The 18,838-nt window shown below is 51.5% G+C and overlaps 2 protein-coding genes across 3 annotated transcripts; both read right to left on the bottom strand.

Annotated features, from left to right (window-relative positions):
• Nucleotides 1-1,357: 1,357 nt before the first annotated feature.
• APOC2 (apolipoprotein C2) lies at nt 1,358-5,617 on the bottom strand. 2 transcript variants are annotated; one of them, XM_030795801.1, is made up of 4 exons: nt 5,413-5,617; nt 2,357-2,424; nt 2,030-2,189; nt 1,358-1,764 (listed from the first exon to the last, which is right to left on the bottom strand). In XM_030795801.1, exons 2-4 carry the CDS (start codon nt 2,409-2,411, stop codon nt 1,674-1,676), a joined length of 306 nt encoding a protein of 101 aa, XP_030651661.1. In that variant the 5' UTR covers nt 2,412-2,424; nt 5,413-5,617; the 3' UTR covers nt 1,358-1,673. The 2 variants fall into 2 exon arrangements, with proteins under 2 accessions (XP_030651661.1, XP_030651660.1); XM_030795800.1 differs by having other exon boundaries at nt 2,030-2,225; nt 5,413-5,487.
• Nucleotides 5,618-5,992: 375 nt separating this feature from the next.
• APOC4 (apolipoprotein C4) lies at nt 5,993-9,257 on the bottom strand. The gene is made up of 3 exons (XM_003277566.4): nt 9,141-9,257; nt 6,597-6,738; nt 5,993-6,347 (listed from the first exon to the last, which is right to left on the bottom strand). The coding sequence occupies exons 1-3, from the start codon at nt 9,214-9,216 to the stop codon at nt 6,182-6,184; spliced, it is 384 nt and encodes a 127-aa protein (XP_003277614.1). The 5' UTR covers nt 9,217-9,257; the 3' UTR covers nt 5,993-6,181.
• Between the last annotated feature and the right edge of the window lie 9,581 nt (nt 9,258-18,838).

Raw genomic sequence — 18,838 nt, 5'->3', positions numbered from 1 at the left:
ACCCCTGGCTAATTTTTGTGTTTTTATTAGAGACAAGGTTTCACCATATTGGCCAGGCTGGTCTTGAACTCCTGACCTCAGATGATCTGCCCACCTCAGCCAACCAAAGTGCTGGGATTACAAGTGTGAGCCACCGCGCCGGCCCTAGAGGTCTGTCTTCTTGGGTCCCAGCCAAGAAGTACTGACTTGGGCACCATTCTCTCCTCTGCCATGGGACCATTATACACTGATTGCAATGGCACATTTAAAGTGTCAGCCCAGGCCTGGTGCAGTGGTTCACACCCGTAATCCCAACACTTTGGGAGGGCAAGGTGGGCAGATCACTTGAGCCCAGTAATTGGAGACTAGCCTAGCAACTTGACGAAACCCCGTCTCTACTAAAAATACAAAAAATTAGCCAGGTGTGACAGTGGGCGTCTCTAGTCCCAACTACTTGGGAGGCTGAGATGGGAGGATCTCTTGAGCCCAAAAGGTCAAGGCTACAGTAAGCCAAGATCTCACCACTGCACTTCAGCCTGGGCGACAGAGCAAGACCTTATCTCAAAACAAAATAAATAAAATAAAAAATGTGTCAGTCCAGCAACTATAAGGCAGGAAAATAGGGTCTGGAGGCAGGGAACATAAGGCCAATTCCCTTCAGCTATAACAGGGAACATCCTCTCTGGTAGGCCATAAATGACTTTGTAACTTTTCCTCATCCTCTCCATTTACATAGGGTATACCAGAAGTAACCAGTGGAAGGGGACTCCTCTAGGAGGAATTTAAACTCCCAAAATTCTGTAACAGGGCTTTTGAACCCATATGCTTGGGCCCGCTCCCACACTGTTTACTGTACGTTCGTTTTCAATAAATCCCTTCATTTCTTCCTTGCTTTGTTTGTGCGTTTTGTCCGGTTCTTTGTTCAGGACGCCAAAAACCTGGACACCATCCACCGTTAACAACTGGAGACTGTCAGAGGCCACTGTGGACTAGCTGTGTCTATGATTTGTCATTTTACAAATGAGAAAGCTGGATTTTGGCCTGGCGCGGTGGCTCATGCCTGTCACCCCAGTACTTTGGGAGGCCGAGGCGGGTGAATCACTTGAGGTCAGAAGTTTGAGACCAGCCTAGCTAACATGGCAAAACCCTACTAAAAATACAAACATTAGCCGTGCACAGTGGCACATGCCCGTAATCCCAGCTACTCCAGAGGCTGAGGCACAGAGAATCGCTGGAGCCGGGGAGGTGGAGGGTGCAGTGAGCCGAGATTGCACCACTGCAGTCCAGCCTGGGTGACATAGTGAAACCCTGTCTCAAAAAAAAAAAAAAAAAAAAAAAAAAGAGAGAAAGCTGGACTTCAATAAAGAGTAGTCTCTAATTGCTGTTACGATTATTTATTATTACTATTCACTGCTTTAATCCCATGGACCCATGGGTTAGGGCTCTATACATACAGTAGGTGCTCATTAAATGTTGGCTGGACTGAGTCAGCCCCTCCATCTTGGCCCCTGAGTCCTCAGAAAAGCAGTGCCATCCATGAGAAGCAACTTGAACTGTATTTTTTATTGAAAAGAATTCAGGCTAGAGTTGGGAGGAGGATGCAAGAGCTACTGGGAAGGGGCAGCTCAGTCCGAACCTGGGGGATCAGGGGAGCCGGGGACTCTCCCCTTGCCCACTGATGGGGGGTCTAGCTGTTACTCCTCTCCCTTCAGCACAGAAAGAACTTGGTCAGTAAAAATGCCTGTGTAAGTGCTCACGGCTGCTGTGCTTTTGCTGTACAAGTCCCTGGGGAGAAAGCACAGATGGTTAGAGGGAGGAGGGGCTGGGGGCCTGGACTCCTGGGTCTGAGGGAGGAGGGGCTGGGGGCCTGGACTCCTGGGTCTGAGGGAGGAGGGGCTGGGGGCCTGGACTCCTGGGTCTGAGGGAGGAAGAAGGGCTGGGGGCCTGGACTCCTGGGTCTGAGTGGGGAGGGGCAGGGGCCTGAACTTCTGGGTCCTGGATGCAGTCAGTGGTATGGGCCAGACCCCATTTCTCCAGGGGCAGGTGCTACCTGAGTTTCTCATCTACAGCGGGCAGGTATGTCTTCTCGTACAGGTTCCGGGCGGCTGTCTTTGCTGACTCCCAGTAACTGGAGAGAGATTCCTGCACCTGGGTGAGGAAGGCCGGGCTAGGCGTCTCATCTTGCTGGGGCAGTTGGGCCCCCTGGACCTCTGCAGGGGGAGAGTGTGTCAGGAGAGCCCGTGGGGCTGCAGCAGGGGGAAAGGAGGCAAGAAGGAGAGGAGAGGGCAGAGGCAGAGGTAAGAAGGGCCTGGGCTGGGAAGATGCTTGGAGCTCATTCCCCTCCCCAAGGCCTCCCTCCACCGAAGCCCACACTCACCGAATCCCAATACCAGGAGGACAAGAAACAGAGCTGGAAGGAATCGTGTGCCCATAGTGTCAGGAGACCTGGAACATTGAGGGGGTGTCATATGGCAGGCTGACTGGAGGCGGCTGTTCCTGTGGTCACGCCCCACTCTGGTGGGGGGACTGCGATCCTGCTGTGTGTGTGCTTGGTGTCCCAGTCAAGTTTCCCATGCATGGACTTGGACAAAGCCCCCTTCTTGGGCCTCACTTTCCAACATTCTGTGATTCTACTCCTGATTTTAACATTTTAATTCTTTTTTTTTTTTCTTTTTTGAGACGGAATCTCACTCTGTTGCCCAGGCTGGAGTGCAGTGGTGCAATCTCGGCTCACTGCAACCCCCACCTCCCAGCAATTCTCCTGCCTCAGCCTCCCCAGTAGCTGGGATTATAGGCACCCGCCACCACACCCGGCTGATCTTTGTTTTTGTATTTTTTGAGATGGAGTCTCGCTCTGTCACCCAGGCTGGAGTCCAGTGGCGTGTTCTCGGCTCACTGCAACCTCTGCCTCCAGGGTTCAAGCAATTCTCCTGCCTCAGCCTCCCAAGGAGCTGGGATTACAAACACCTGCCACCATGCCTGGCTAATTTTTTTTTTTTTTTTTTTTTGAGATGGAGCCTCACTCTGTTGCCCAGGCTGGAGTGCACTGGTGCTATCTCGGCTCACTTTAAGCTCTGCCCCCCGGGTTCACGCCATTCTCCTGCCTCGGCCTCCCGAGTAGCTGGGACTACAGGCATCTGCCACTGCACCCAGCTAATTTTTTTTTTTTTTTTTTTTGTATTTTTAGTAGAGACAGGGTTTCACTGTGGTCTCGATCTCCTGACCTTGTGATCCATCCGCCTCGGCCTCCCAAAGTGCTGGGATTACAGGCGTGAGCCACTGCACCCGGCCATATTTTGTATTTTTAGTAGAGATGGGGTTTCATGCCGGGCGCAGTGGCTCAGGCCTGTAATCCCAGCACTTTGGGAGGCGGAGGCGGGTGGATCACGAGGTCAGGAGATCAAGACCATCCTGGATAACACAGTGAAACCCCGTCTCTACTAAAAATACAAAAAATTAGCCGGGTGTGGTGGCGGGCGCCTGTAGTCCCAGCTACTCAGGAGGCTGAGGCAGGAGAATGACGTGAACCCAGGAGGCGGAGCTTGCAGTGAGCCGAGATTGCGCCACTGCACTCCAGCCTGGGCGACAGAACGAGACTCCGTCTCAAAAAAAAAAAAAAAAAAAAAGATGGGGTTTCACCATGCTGGCCAGGCTGGTCTCGAACTCCTGACCTGGTGATCCGCCCTCCTCGGCCTCCCAAAGTGCCAGGATTACAGGCTTGAGCCACTGTGCCTCACCTAATTTTTGTATTTTTAGTAGAGATGGGGTTTCACCATGTTGGCCAGGCTGGTCTTGAACTCCTAACCTCAAGTGATTTGCCTGCCTTGGCCTTCCAAAGTGCTGGGATTACAGGCGTGAGCCACCACGCCCAGCTGCTAATTTTTATTCTTTTGTAGAGATGGGAGACTTGCTTTGTTGCCCAGGCTGGTCTGGAACTCCTGGGCTCAAGCAATCCTCCCATCTCGGCCTCCCCAGGGTGCTGGGAGTATAAGCGTGAGCCACTGAGCCCAGCCTAGAAGACTTTCTTGAGCACCTAAACATTTCTGGGCCCAGCAGGGAACACAGCGAAGCCCCTGCCCTTTGCTAAGGCTGAGTCAGTGCAGGGAGGTGCTCTGCAGACACCATTAAGGACCCACAGTAGATCAAATGTGTTTCCTTAGGGCTCTGCCCTAAGACCTCATGTCCCTGCATCTGCTCATTGAGTTCTCACCCGCTCTATGAGAGAGGCACTTTTGGTGACGAAGAACATGCACAGGGCACAATATCATCATCCACACGCAGGAGATGAGGAAGCTACGGCAGAAAGAGGTTGAGATCTGATCCCCAGAGAAAGAACGGCACAAGCAAATGGTCTACAATTCTTTTTTTTTTTTTTCTTCGAGACAAGTTCTTGTTCTCTCGCCCAGGCTGGAGTGCGATGGCGCAATTTTGGCTCACCGCAACCTCTGTCTTCCGGGTTCAAGCGATTCTCCTGCCTCAGCCTCCTGAGTAACTGGAAATACAAGCATGCACCACCACGCCTGTCTAATTTTTGTATTTTTAGTACAGACGGGGTTTCACCACGTTGGCCAGGCTGGTCTCCAAATTCTGACATCAAGTGATCAGTCCGCCTTGGCCTCCCAAAGCGTTTGGATTACAAGTGTAAGCCACCATGCCCAGCCTACAGTTCTTTTTCAGTTTTTTAAATTTTTTCATTCTTTTTTTTCCCCCCAAGACTGAGTCTTGCTCTGTCACCCAGGCTGGAGTACAGTGGCACGATCTGGGCTCACTGCAACCTCCCCTTCCTGGGTTCAAGGAATTCTCCTGTCTCAGTCTCTGGAGTAGCTGGAGTTACAGGTGTCTGCCACCACACCCGGCTAATTTTTGTATTTTTAGTAGAGACGGGGTTTCACCATGCTAGTAAGGCTGGTCTCGAACTCCTGACCTCAGGTGATCCACCTGCCTCGGCCTCCCAAAGCGCTGGGATTACAGGCATGAGCCATTGTGCCTAGCCCTTTTTCTTTCTCTTTTTTAAAAATGGGGTTTCTCTGTCACCCAGGCTGGAACACGGTGGCAAGATCATAGCTCACTGCATCCTCAAACTCCTGGGCTCAAGGGATCCTTCCCACCTCAGCCACCCCAACTCTAAGCAGAAGCTCAAATAGTCTACAGTTCTAAATTCTGTGATTTGTGGAGTGTGGTGGTGCCCCTGTAGTCCCAGCTGCTGGGGAGGCTGGGGCAGGAGGATTGCTTGAGCCCAGGAGTTTGAGTCTAGCCTGGGCGACATAGCAAGACTCCATCTCACACAGACACACACACACACACACACACACACACAGTCATGGTTCCAACATGGGCTTCTAACATTGTGCCTCTTAAAATTCCTGCTTTATCGATCTTTGCCCTCTGCCTGCTGACGCCCCCCTGTCCCCACACCCTGGGTCCCTTTCTTACCAGACTCTGGCAGGCTGTCCTCACCAGCTCCGGACGGGCACAGAGAGGCTTTATAGCAGTTGAAACCCACTTCCGCTCCACAGCCACAACCCCCATCCTTTGTCTAGGCCAAAGTCCTGGCCAACAGAACCGCCGAGGGGGTGGGTGGGGACAGAAAGGGCAATGACGTCCCCCAAGGTCACATCACAGGGAACCTTCACTCAAGTGACAGGGAACCCTCGCTCTGAGAATTCGCCTTCGACAGAGGCTGGGTTGGGGGCTGTAGAGGGGTTGGAGGTGCTGGGTGCCCACTGGGAATGGAGTCAGAGCTTGTGGAGACAAGGACGAAGCTCTCAGTGAGGGCCATCATGGGGACCTGCTGACTCCACCCACGCTCCTGCCCTCACCCTCCTGAAACTGACGCGCCTCGAAGTCCCCCATTCTCTGCAAGCCCACAATAGGGTGTTATCCCTTGATACCCTTCCCGACCCCCCAACTCTCCCTTCCCCATCAGGTGTCACCTCTTCTACTCATTGATTCCTGGGAGGCAGTAGGGTGGGTATTTTTCTGGCCACACCGGGGAAGGATCCAGACAGGGACACAGGTGAGACTTTATTTATTGGCGAAGTATGAACTTTTTTTTTTCTTTTTGTTTTACCGCCAAGAGATCTCGCTGTGTTGCCCAGGCTGGTCTCCAACTCCTGGGCTCAAGCCATCCTCCTGCCTCAGCCTCCTGAGTAGCTGGGACTACAGGCACCCACCACAACCACAGCTGGCTTTTATGAACATTTTAACCCTGGTCCTTGTCCCCACAGACAAGCCTGGGGCACAGGCTGTGGGTCTTGTTCAAGAGGCTGTCTTTGGATTCAAGGAGCCAGGCCTTGGTGCGCGGACCCAGGTCCCTCAGGTGGTCGTCATAGTACGTCTGCACGAAGCCCCGGAAGGTGCTCGGGCTCCTACAGGAGAGAGGACGTCACAGTGGAGGCCCCAGCCCTCCCCAGGTGTTCTCTGCCCCATTTATCCGTTCCTCTCTCTGACCTAGGAGTTCCTGCTCTCAGCTCTAACCCTCCACTCCTCCCAGACCTAGGAGTCACAGCCCCACTCACACCCTTTCCTCCTCCCTGAGACCCAGGGGTCCAGGCCCCAGCCCCTCCTCCCTCAGACCCAGGAATCCCCTCGCACCACCCAACCCAGCACACCCTCACCAGAACCATTGCCACCCGTCTCTGGTCCTGTTCACCACTGGCTCCAGCAGCTCCTTTATCCTGCCCCTCACCAGGCTCCAGCGACTCATCTTTAGCTTTGGCGGGGGGCTCGGGGTTCCTTCCTGGGCTTCTGGCTGGCATGCTAGGTGGAACCAGAGGGCAACTTGGGTGGGCTGGGACCCTAGAATACCCCTTCTCCCTTTCCCTCCGTGCTCATCCTTTGTCACTCCTGGTGGTCCAGGGGCAGTCCCCTGCCAGTCGTCTCGCCTCCTGCCTTTACCCTCATATGTCCCCTGACCGCTTAACCGTCTTCAACCATCAGCCATCTCTTTTTTTTTCTTTTTTTTTTGAAACAGAGTCAGTCTCTTGCTCTGTTGCCCAGGGTGGAGTGCAGTGGCATGATCTCGTCTCATTGCAATCTCCACGTCCTGGACTCAAGCAATTCTCCTGCTTCAGCCTCCCGAGTAGCTGGGATTACAGGCATCTGCCATCATGCCCAGCTAATTTTTATATTTTTAGTAGAGATGGGGTTTTGCCATGTTGGGGCCTCGAACTCCTGACCTCAAGTGATCCACCCACCTCGGGCTCCCAAAATGCTGGGATTACAGATGTGAGCCACCCCATCCGGCTGGGCCATCTCTTCACCTTGTGTCGGTAGTCCCTCCTGTCACCCTGTCTGCCTATGGTTTCCCTCTAACGGCCTCTCTAATTGCCATCCTCTGATGCCTCCCTTCACCACCTGATTTTGCTGCCCAGGAACTACCTCCTTCCCCCTTAGTTCTCCTGTGACCCCCACTCTGTCTGAGCTACCTCTATGGACAGTGGAGGGAGAGCAGGAGGTGACTTTCTGTCCCCAGGGGCAGACATTGGCTTCGCCTTGCTGTCAGTTCCTCTTTCCGGGCCAGACTTTCTACCCATGCATCGGGACAAAGCCTCGCCTACAGAGACCAGCCGTCACGCAGGGCCCACATGTGGCTGGCTATGTGCCTTGACCAGTGACTTATCCTCTCTCCCCATGACTCAGTTTCCCGTTTTGTAGAATGGGATAATAGTATCTATCTCAGGGTTATTGTGAGAATTAAGAGTTAATACATACGATGCACATGGAATGGTGCCTTGCACATTGTAGCCACTATATACGTGTTAAAATTTTTTTTTTTTTTTTGAGACGGAGTCTCACTCTGTCACCCGGGTTGGAGTGCAGTGGCGTGATCTCGGCTCACTGCAACCTCCACCTCCCGGGTTCAAGCGATTCTCCGGCCTCAGCCTCCCAAGTAGCTGGGACTACAGGCGTGTGCCACCATGCATGGCTAATCTTTTGTATTTTTAGTAGAAATGGGTTTTTACCCATCTGTTAGCCAGGATGGTCTCAATCTCCTGACCTTGCGATCCGCCCGCCTCGGCCTCCCAAAGTGCTGGGATTACAGGCATGAGCCACTGTTCCTGGCCCCGTATTAAAAATTTAAATTTCTACTGGATAATGCTGATCTAGAATACAATCCCATTTTAAAATAAAGTACATGGCTGGGCGTGGTGGCTCATGCCTGTAATCCCAGCACTTTGGGAGGCCAAGACAGGCGGATCACCTGAGGTCAGGAGTTCAAGACCAGCCTGGGCAACATGGCAAAACCCTGTCTCTGCCAAAAATATAAAAAATTAGCCAGGCATTGGCCAGGCGTGGTGGCTCACGCCTGTAATCCTAGCACTTTGGAAGGCTGAGGCGGGCAGATCACGAGGTCAGGAGATCGAGACCATCCTGGCTAACACGGCAAAACCCTGTCTCTAGTAAAAATACAAAAAATTAGCCGGCGTGGTGGTGGGCGCCTGTAGTCCCAGCTATTCGGGAGGCTGAGGCAGGAGAATGGCATGAACCTGGGAGGCAGAGCTTGCAGTAAGCCGAGATCGCGCCACTGCACTCCAGCCTTGGTAACAGAGGAGACTCCGTCTCAAAAAAAAAAAAAAATTAGCCAGGCATGGTGGTGTGCGTCTGTAGTCCCAAATACTCTGAAGACTGAGGCAGAAGAATCCCTTGAACAGGGGAGGCAGATGATGCAGTGAGCCAAGATCGCACCACTGCTACCACTGCACTCCAGCCTGGGTGACAGAGTGAGACTCCATCTCAAAAAAAAAAAAAAAAAAATGCATATGCAAAACACAGACATACATACCAGCACACACTCACAGACCCCCTCACACGTGTCCACACACTCAAATATTTTGCACACACATACCCCACAGAGAGACAGGTGCACACAAATACACACATGCACACAGACATGCACTTTTTACCATGACTGCATCCTCCCACTTCCACGCACGCACACGCACACACACACAGATGATCCCAGTTTGTACCAATGTTACATTCACACTTCACTCTCAGCCACTGACACACACACTCCCCAACGCGCACATGCATATGCACGCCATGAAACGCACACACTCTGTACTCATGTCTCACGTGGCTACAGAGCCACAGGACACACAGCCACACTCACACCCACCAGGTGTGGGCCCCACATCCCTCCACCCTCTTCTTCTCACCCCCAATGCAGGCCAGGACCATCACGCAGAGGCACAGGGCAGGCAGGGCCTGGAGCCTGTTTCTGAGGAGGGACATTTCTGGGGATTCTGTGCCTCTATGCCTCTGTGCTCAACTCTGTGGGCCGGGGGAGGGGAGGCTGCACAGAGCAGGGCCCTCCCCCAGCCACCTCCCCGCTTGGCAGAGACTTCAGAGAGCAGGACCCAGGTGACAGTGGCAATCAGAGGTCATGCCTCTGTGGGCCTCCCTCCTTCTCACCCTCCCACACCATACCCTGAGAGAAGACAGAGGCTCTTGAGCCTCCTGCACTGAGGCAGTTTCAAATCCTGTCTCCACCTCCCATGACAGCCTCATTTACTGGCCTCAGTTTCTCCTCCATAAAGTGGGAGGCACAGTACATATTTCAGGATATTACGTGAACAAATACAAAGAAAGGCGCAGTGGCTCATGCCTGTAATCCCAGCACTTTGGGAGGCCGAGGTGGGCGGATCATATGAGGCCAGGAGTTTGAGACCAACCTGGCCAACATGGTGAAAAACCCTGTCTCTACTAAAAATACAAAAATTAGCCAGACGTAGTGACACGTGCCTGTAATCCCAGCTACTTTGGAGGCTGAGGCAGGAGAATGGCTTGAACCCGGGAAGTGAAGGCTGCAGTGAGCCTCGATCACACCACTGCACTCCAGCCTGAGTAACAGAGCAAGACTCTGTCTCGAAACAAAACAAAACAAAAAATGAAGAAAGCTCTTACCGTGGAGGCTGGCAATATAGGTGCTCAAAGATCATCGCTGTTGGCCGGGCGCGGTGGCTCATGCCTGTAACCCCAGCAGTTTGGGAGGCCGAGGCAGGTGGATCACGAGGTCAGGAGATTGAGACCATATTGGCTAACACGGTGAAACCCCACGTCTACTAAAAATACGAAAAATTAGCCGGGCGTGGTGGCGGGCGCCTGTAGTCCCAGCTACTCGGGAGGCTGAGGCAGGAGAATGGCGTGAACCTGGGAGGTGTAGCGTGCATTGAGCCAAGATCGCACCACTGCAGTCCGGCCTGGGCAAAAGAGCGAGACTCCGTCTCAAAAAAAAAAAAAAATCATCGCTGTTATTATTATTTTGTGTCTAATTTCTCCTAGTCACTGGGCTGCAAGGCCAGGCTTGTGGTAGGGCCTCATAGGGCTCAAGGGATGATGGCAGGAAATAGCAACACAGTCTCATGTCTCCAGCCTCTGTTTCTTCCCGGGTGGGCTGGAGCCCGATCACTTCCAAGCATTCCTTGAGTTCTCAATTCCAGCTCTTTCTCCTCTGGGTGACTCTGGCTTCAGACGGACCTGGGCTTCGAATCCCCCACTTCTTCACTGCGTGACCTGGGCAAATACGTTTTCTTTTCTGGGGCTCAATTTGTTCAACTGTAACGTGGGGTTGATAGGGAGCACCTGCCTCCCAGTGTCCTCATGCAGGAGGGCTGAGGCCTATGCAGGAGAGCTGCAGGTGCACATAGTAGGAGGTCATCAACATCAGGCCCAGGGCCAGGGTGGTGGCTCCCACCTGTAATCCCAGCACTTTGGGAGGCCAAGGCAGGTGGATCACTTGAGGTCAGGAGTTCAAGACCAGCCTGGCCAACATAGTGAAACCTGGTCTCTACTAAAAATACGAATATTAGCCGGGTGTGGTGGTGCACACCTGTAATCCCAGCTACTCAGGAGGGATGATGGAGCAAGACCTTGTCTCAAAAACAAAACAACAATGACAACAACAAAAACCAACAAAAAAAAAAACACCACATCAGGTTCAGTCCCAGTGCCAGAAATAGAGCATTTTTCTCATGAAGGACCCAGCTGCACCCCAGGGCACATGGCTAAGGGGACTATGGACTGGATTCTTTTGTCTACGCTTGCCAGACGAAATGAGGAGGCCCAATTACATTTGAATTTCCAATCAACAGTGCATGATGTTTTAGTATAAACATGTCCCATGCAGTATTTGGGAATTATACCGAAAATTTTTTTTGCTATTAATCTGAAATTCAAATGTAACTGAGCATCCTGCATTTTTACATGGCAAATCTGCAAACCCAACCTTGGCCACAACCTGAACAACTGTGCAGGACTGTCTTGACCCAGATGTCTGCCTTGGCAGAATCTTGTCCATCCCAGAGGCCCCAGCATGAGCACAGTAAGTGCGCAACAGATATCCCCCGGAGTTCCTCTGTAGCAATCATCAGCAGATTGAAAACACCCAGAGTTTCTGTTTGGGATGACGAAGACATCCTGGAAATAGTGGGGATGGTTGCACAACAGTGTGAGTGTACTTAATGCCACTGAACTGTACACCTAAAAATGGCTGCAATGGTTTTTTTTTTTTGAGGCGGAGTCTCGCTCTGTCACCCAGGCTAGAGTGTGATGGTGCGATCTTGGCTCATTGCAACCTCTGCCTCCCGGATTCAAGCTATTCTCCTGCTTCAACCTCCTGAGTAGCTGGGATCACAGGTGCGCGGCAACCACACCCAGCTAATTTTTTGTATGTATGTATGTATGTATGTATTTGAGACAGAGTTTTGCTCTTGTTGCCCAGGCTGGAGTGCAATGGTGCGATCTCAACTCACTGCAACCTCTGTCTCCCGGGTTCCAGCGATTCTCCGGCCTCAGCCTCCTTAGTAGCTGGAATTATAGGCATCTGCCACCATGCCCAGCTAATTTTTTGTATTTTTAATAGATATGGGGTTTCACAATGTTGGCCAGGTTGGTCTCGAACTCCTGACCTCCTGATCCACCTGCCTTGGCCTCCCAAAGTGCTGGGATTACAGGCGTAAGCCACCATGCCTGGCTCAATTTTTTGTATTTTTAAAGAGATGGGTTTTCACCATGTTGGCCAGGATGGTCTGAAACTCCTGACCTCTCAGGTGATCCACCCACCTCAGCCTCCCAAAGTGCTGGGATTGCAGGCATGAGCCACCACGCTCAGCCGTCCGGCTAATTTTTTTATTTTTTGTAGAGATGGGGTTTTGCCAAGTTGCCCAGGCTGGTCTTGAACTCCTGGGCTCAAGTAAACCTCCCACCTCGACCTCCCAAAGTGTTGGGATTACAGGGGTGGGCCACCGTGCCCCGCCATGTTGTTTATATTTTACCACAATTATAAAAAACAAAAACAGCCAGGAACTGTGGCAGGGGCTTGTAGCCCCAGCTACTCAGGAAGCTGTGGTAGGAGGCTTCCTTGAGCCCAGGTGTTTGAGAGTCCAGCCTGGGCAACATAGTAAGACCCCATCTCTTGAAAACAAACAAACAAAAAAAGCCGGGCGTGGTGGCTCATGCCTGTAATCCCATCACTTTGGGAGGCTGAGGTGGGCGGATCACGAGGTCAGGAGTTCGAGACCAGCCTGGCCAACCTGGTGAAACCCCGTCTCTACTAAAAATACCAAAAAAAAAAAAAGTTAGCTGGGCGTGGTGGTGGGCACCTGTAATCTCAACTACTCAGGAGGCTGAGGCAGGAGAATTGCTTGAACCTGGGAGGCGGAGGTTGCAGTGAGCCAAGATCGTGCCACTGTACTCCAGCCTGGGCGACGGTGCGAGACTCAGTCTCAAAAAAAAAAAAAATAAAACAAGGGCCAGCATGGTGGCTCGTGCCTGTAATCCCTGGTGGGAGGATCACCTGAGCCCAGGAGTTTGACACTAGTCTTGGCAACATAGGGAGACCTCGTCTCTACTAAAAATAAACAAAATTTAGCCAGGCGTGGTGGCATGCCCCTATAGTCCCAGCTACTTAGGAGGCCGAGATGGGAGGATTGCTTGAGTCTAGGAGTTCAAGGCTACGGTGAGCTATGATTGTACCATTGCGCTACAGCCTGAGTGATGTTGTCTCCACAACAAACAAACAAAAACCCAAAATAAAAAATAAAAACAAACCTACTATGTGTTGTGTTATGATTGGTGTGGGGTTCAGAGCCTGACTCTACCTCTTGCTTCCTTTCCTTTCTTTCCTTCCCTCCCTGCCTTCCTCCCTCCCTCCCTTCCTTCCTTCCTTCTTTGTTTTTTGAGACGGAGTCTTGCTCTATCGCCCATGTTGGAGTGTAGTGGCGCGATCTCAGCTCAATGCAACCTCCATCTCCTGGGTTCAAGCAATTCTCCTACCTCAGCCTCCCGAGTAGCTGGGACTACAGGCACCTGCCACCACACTCAGCTAATTTTTGCATTTTTAGTATAGACAGGGTTTCACCATGTTGGCCAGGCTGGTCTTGAACCCCTGACCTTGGGCAATCCACACGCCTCGGCCTCCCAAAGTGCTGGGATTACAGGTGTGAGCCACTGCGCCTGGCCTCTTTTTTTTTCTTTTTGAGATGGAGTCTTGCTCAGTTGCCCAGGCTGGAGTGCAATGACGTGATCTCAGCTTACTGCAACCTCTGCCTCTCGGGTTCAAGCAATTCTTCTGCTTCAGCCTCCTGAGTAGCTGGGATTACAGGCATCTGCCACCACGCCCAGCTAATTTGTGTAGTTTTAGTAGAGACGGGGTTTCACCATGTTGGCCAGGCTGGTTAAGAACTCCTGACCTCAAGCGATCTGCCCACCTCGGCCTCCTAAAGTGCTGGGATTATAGGCGTGAGCCACCGCGCCTGGCTGACTCTACCTCTTTCTAGCGGTATGACCTGGTACAAGTTGCTTTACCTGCCTGGGCCTGTTTCTTCATCCATGAATGGGAGTCATGGACTATCTCCCTCATAGGGTTGCCCGGGAGAGTAAAGATCGTGCACAGAAAATGCCGCATAGGTGCTCCGTCAACGCCAGCTACCGTTTAATTAGTGCGTGCTGCCCCAGCACACACTTGTGGCAGGAATCATGGCAGGGCTTTCAGATGATTAATTTACTTAATTGCGGTGGGGCATGGTGGCTCATGCCTGTAATCCAGCACTTTGGGAGGCTGACACGGGCAGATCACTTGAGGTCAGGAGTTCGAGATCAGCCTGGCCAATATAATGAAACTCTGTCTCCACTAAAAATACAAAAATTAGCCAGGCATGGTGGTGGGCGCCTGTAATCCCAGCTACTTGGGAGCCTGAGGCAAGAGAATTGCTTGAACCCGGGAGGCAGAAGTTGCAGAGAGCCAAGATGGCGCAATGCACTCCAGCCTGGGTGACAGAGCTTTCCATCTCAAAAAAAAAAAAAAGTGGGGGGACTGGGTGTGGTGACTCATGCCTATAATCCCAGCTTTTTGGGAGGCCGAGGCAGGTGGATCACAAGGTCAAGAGATTGAGACCATCCTGGCCAACATGGTGAAACCCTGTCTCTACCAAAAATGCAAATATTAGCTGGGTGTGGTGGCGGGCGCCTGTAGTCCTAGCTACTCGGAGGCTGAGGCCAGACAATCGCTTGAACCCGGGAAGTGGAGTTGGCAGTGAGCCAAGATCACGCGACTGAGCTCCAGCCTAGTGACAGAGTGAGACTCCATCTCAAAAAAAAAAAAAAGAAAAACAAACAAACAAACAAAACACTTATTTGCCACAAAAACCCTATCAGGTGGGCATCTTCATCATTTCCATTGTACAGATGGGGAAACAGGCCTCAGGGTGGGGGCACCGCCACTTACTGATGACTCCCCAGCCAGCAAGTGGTGATTTTGAACCAGGACCCTCTCACACTACCTAACCAGGCCGGGACAACCTCTGCCCCTCTCCACCAAAATCCAAGAGATCAAGGGGATGTTGGAAGTGGTATGGGCCCTGGGAGGTCTCTGACCTCTGCCGCAGCTCCAAGGTCAGCACGCAGGGAGGGCTATGTGTTTGCTGTTTGCTGCTTGCAATGTTTACCCATCTCAGGGACAGGAACAGGCTGAAGGTCATTCAGGGTGGACTTCAGAGGCAGCACACAAACAGCTGCTGGTGGATAGGAACTAAGAGGTCGGAAGGGGGCAGGGTGGGCCCAAAAGCCCAAAAACAGAGCCTGCAACTCTGTTCTCTAAGTCACCAAGCCCCAAAACCACTCTCAAATCTTTCTCTCTACCCCTGGATCCTTACCCTGGTCTGAATCCCATCCCCTCATCCCCCGAAACCCTGCACCCTCCTCCCTGCTAATCTTCTGCTGTCTCTAGCCACTCCCCTCCTGGCTGGATACTCTGGGTGATTGCAGGGAAGGCTGGGGTAAAAAAGAGTTGGAAATGTCCCTCCTAATACATGTTGAAAAATTGAGTTATAATTCACATTCCATAAAATTTACCCTTTTTTTCTTTTTCTTTTTCTTTCCTTTTTTTCTTTTTTTTGAGATGGAGTCTCACACTGTTGCCCAGGCTGGAGTGCAGTGGGGCAATCTCAGCTCCCTGTAGCCTCTGCCCCCCCGGTTCAAGAAATTCTTGTGCCTCAGCCTCCCAAGTGGCTGAGACGACAGGCACCTGCCACCACGCCTGGCTAATTTTTTAATTTTTAGTAAAGATGGGGTTTCACCATGTTGGTCAGGTTGGTTTTGAACTCTTGAGCTCAAGTGATCTGCCCACCTCAGACTCCCAAAGTGCTGGGATTACGGGCGTGAGCCACTGCGTCCTGCTAAATTTACCCTTTTAAAGTGTACAATTCAATGGTTTTTCCTATATTGGCAAGGTTGCACAATCATCACCACTATCTAATTTGGAACATGGCTCACTGCAGCTTCAACCTGCCTGATTCAAAGCCATCCTCCTACCTCAGCCTCCCGAGTGGCTGGAACCACAGGTGTGCACCACCATGCCCAGCTAATTTGTTTTTAGGAGGGATGGGGTCTTGCTATGTTGCCCAGGCTGGTCTTGAACCTCTGAGCTGAAGCAATCCTCCCACCTTGGCCTCTCAAAGGTTAGGATTACAGGCGTGTGCCACCACGTCTGGCAGGGGATGATTTTGGAAGAGAACTGGAGGAAGTGAGGAGGGAGCCAGGCAGATATCTGGACCCCTGGGGAAGAACATTCCAGGGAAGAACATTCCAGGCAAGAGGAACAGTAACTGCAAGGGCCCTGAGGTGGGAGCCTGCCCAGTACATTGGAGGAATAGCTAGGAGTTGCTTGTGAGTGATGGAGAGAGAGGGATGAGGTGATCGGGGACGGGGTAGTGTCCCGTTTGTAGGCCTTTGGTAAGTGCTTCTGGGTTTACTCTGAGAGAATCAGGAGAATTCTGAGCAGAGGAAGAGCATAATCTGACTTGAGGCTGGGCATGGTGGCTCATGCCTGTAACCCCAGCACTTTGGGAGGCCAAGGAGGGTAGATCGCTAGAGCTGGGGAGTTTGAGACCAGCCTGGGCAACATGGCGAAACCCCGTCTCTACTACAAATACAAAAATTAGCTGGGTGTGGTGGCACACACACACCTGTAGTCCCAGCTACTCGGGAGGCTGAGCAGGAGAATCGCTTGAACCTGGGAGGCAGAGGTTGCAGTGAGCTGAGATGGTGCCACTGTACTCCAGCCTGGGCAACAGAGTGAGACTCTGCCTCAAAAAACAAAAAAACAAAAAATCTGACTTGAATTCTAACAGGCTGCTGAATGAGAAGAAAGGAGAGTATAGGAGTTTGGAGGGTTGATTTTGGGGGAGAAGGGGATGCATTAACCCCAGAGAGTAATATTTATACATTTATTTATTCTCTTTCTTTCTTCTTTTTTTGGTAGAGACAGTGTCTCACCATGTTACCTAGGCTGGTCTCGAACTCCTGACCTCAACTGATCCTCCCATCTCAGCCTTCCAAAGTGCTGGGATGGCTGCACAAAGGCATAAGACACTATGCCCAGGTTCAGGATTTCCTTTTTTTTTTTTTTTTTCCTGAGACAGAGTCTCACTCTGTCATCCAGGCTGGAGTGCATGGCGTGATCTTGGCTCACTGCAAGCTCCGCCTCCCGGGTTCACGCCATTCTCCTGCCTCAGCCTCTCGAATAGCTGGGACTACTGGCACCCGCCACCATGCCCGGTTAATTTTTTGTATTTTTAGTAGAGACCGTGTTTCGCCATGTTAGCTGGGATGGTCTCGATCTCCTGACCTTGTGATCCGCCTGCCTCAGCCTCCCAAAGTGCTGGGATTACAGGCATGAGCCACTGCGCCCGGCCCAGGATTTCCTTTTATGTTTTGAGATGGAGTCTTGCTCTGACGCCCAGGCTGGAGTGCAGTGGCATGATCTCGGCTCACTGCAGACTCTACCTCCTGGTTCAAGCGATTCTCACGCCTCAGCCTCCCAAGTAGCTGGGATTACAGTCGCACGCCACCATGCCTGGCTAATGTTTGTATTTTTAGTAGAGATAAGGTTTCACCATGTTGGCCAGGATAGTCTCCAACTCCTGGCCTCAAGTGATTCTCCTGCCTTGGCATCCCAAAGTGCTGGGATTACAGGTGGGAGCCATCATGCCTAGCTTCAGGATTTCCTTTTTTTTTTTTTTTGGAGAGGAGTTTTGCTCTTGTTGCCCAGGCTGGAGTGCAACAGTGCAATCACCGCTCACTGCAAGCTCTGCCTCCCGAGTTCAAGTTATTCTCCTACCTCAGCCTCTCGAGTAGCTGGGTTTACAGGCGCCCGTCATCATGCCTGGCTAATTTTTTTTGTATTTTTATTAGAGATGGGGTTTCACCATGTTGGCCTGGTTGGTCTCGAATTCCTGGCCTCAAGTGATCCACCCACCTCAGCCTCCCAAAGTGCTGGGATTACAAGGGTGAGCCACAGAGCCTGGCCTCAGGGTTTCCTTTTTAAGGATGTGTTACATTCCATTGCACGTGTAGACCACATTTCCTTGACCCATTCGTCTGTTGATAAAACATTTAGGTTGTTTCCATATCTTGGGTATCGAGCAGACCTGCAGCGAACATGGGAGGGCAGGTATCTCTTCAAGGTCCTGATTTCAATTCTTTTGAATAAATACCCAGAAATGAGATTGCAGGATCTCATTTTTAATGTTTTGAGGAACCCCCATACTGTTTTCCACAGTGGCTACAGTGTTTGGTGTTCCCACTTGCATTGTAGGAGTCCCTTATGTATTTTGAATATTAACCCCTTATTAGATATATGGCTTACAAATAAATTGTTCTTATGAAATCTTAAGCTGGGCGCAGTGGCTCACACCTGTAGTCCCAACACTTTGGGATGCCAAGGTGGGCGGATCACTTGATGTCAGGAGTTGGGAGACTAGCCTGGCCAACATGGCAAAACTCTGTCTTTACTAAAAATACAACAAAAGTAGCCAGGCGTGGTGGCACATGCCTGTAATCCCAGCTACTTAGGAGGCTGAGGCAAAAAAAATCACTCGAACTTGGGAGGCAGAGGTTGCAGTGAGCGGAGATCACGTCACTGCACTCTAGCCTGGGTGACAGAGCCAGACTCCATCTCAAAAAAAAATTTTTTTTTTACATAGGGTTGTTTTGCATGTGCATGTGGTTTAATTTTACATAAGAGCCGGGCACAGTGGCTCATGCCTGTGATCCCAACACTTTGGGAGGCCGTGGCAGGTGGATCATGTGAAGTCAGGAGTTCGAGACCAGCCTGATCAACATGGAGAAACCTCATCTCTACTAAAAATACAAAAATTAACCAGGCGTGGTGGCACATGCGTGTAATCCCAGCTGCTTGGGAGGCTGAGGCAAGAGAATCCCTTGAACCTGGGAGGCGGAGGTTGCAGTGAACTGAGATTGTGCCATTGTACTCCAGCCTGGGCAAGAGGAGCGAAACTCTGTTTCAAAACAACAAAACAAAACAAAAACACACCTCAGCCCCTCATCTCGGGTAGAC

This window comes from Nomascus leucogenys, chromosome 17, assembly GCF_006542625.1.
Source record: "Nomascus leucogenys isolate Asia chromosome 17, Asia_NLE_v1, whole genome shotgun sequence".
Classification (NCBI taxonomy): Eukaryota; Metazoa; Chordata; class Mammalia; order Primates; family Hylobatidae; genus Nomascus; species Nomascus leucogenys.
The sequence above is the reverse complement of the archived record's forward strand: the minus strand, read 5'-3'. Positions and strand labels throughout refer to the sequence as shown.

Bases quoted from the DNA above. Each gene is read 5' to 3' on its own strand.
- APOC4 (XM_003277566.4), bottom strand. From the start codon at position 9,216: ATGTCCCTCCTCAGAAACAGGCTCCAGGCCCTGCCTGCCCTGTGCCTC. The intron at 6,739-9,140 runs GTGAGAAGAAGA...GGTTCCACCTAG, and splicing joins GGTCCTGGCCTGCATTGGGG to CATGCCAGCCAGAAGCCCAG. The intron at 6,348-6,596 runs GTGAGGGTGTGC...TCTCTCCTGTAG, and splicing joins GACGGGTGGCAATGGTTCTG to GAGCCCGAGCACCTTCCGGG.
- APOC2 (XM_030795800.1), bottom strand. From the start codon at position 2,411: ATGGGCACACGATTCCTTCCAGCTCTGTTTCTTGTCCTCCTGGTATTG. The intron at 2,226-2,356 runs GTGAGTGTGGGC...CCCCTGCTGCAG, and splicing joins CCTCCTGGTATTGGGATTCG to CCCCACGGGCTCTCCTGACA. The intron at 1,765-2,029 runs GTAGCACCTGCC...CTTTCTCCCCAG, and splicing joins GCTGTAGATGAGAAACTCAG to GGACTTGTACAGCAAAAGCA.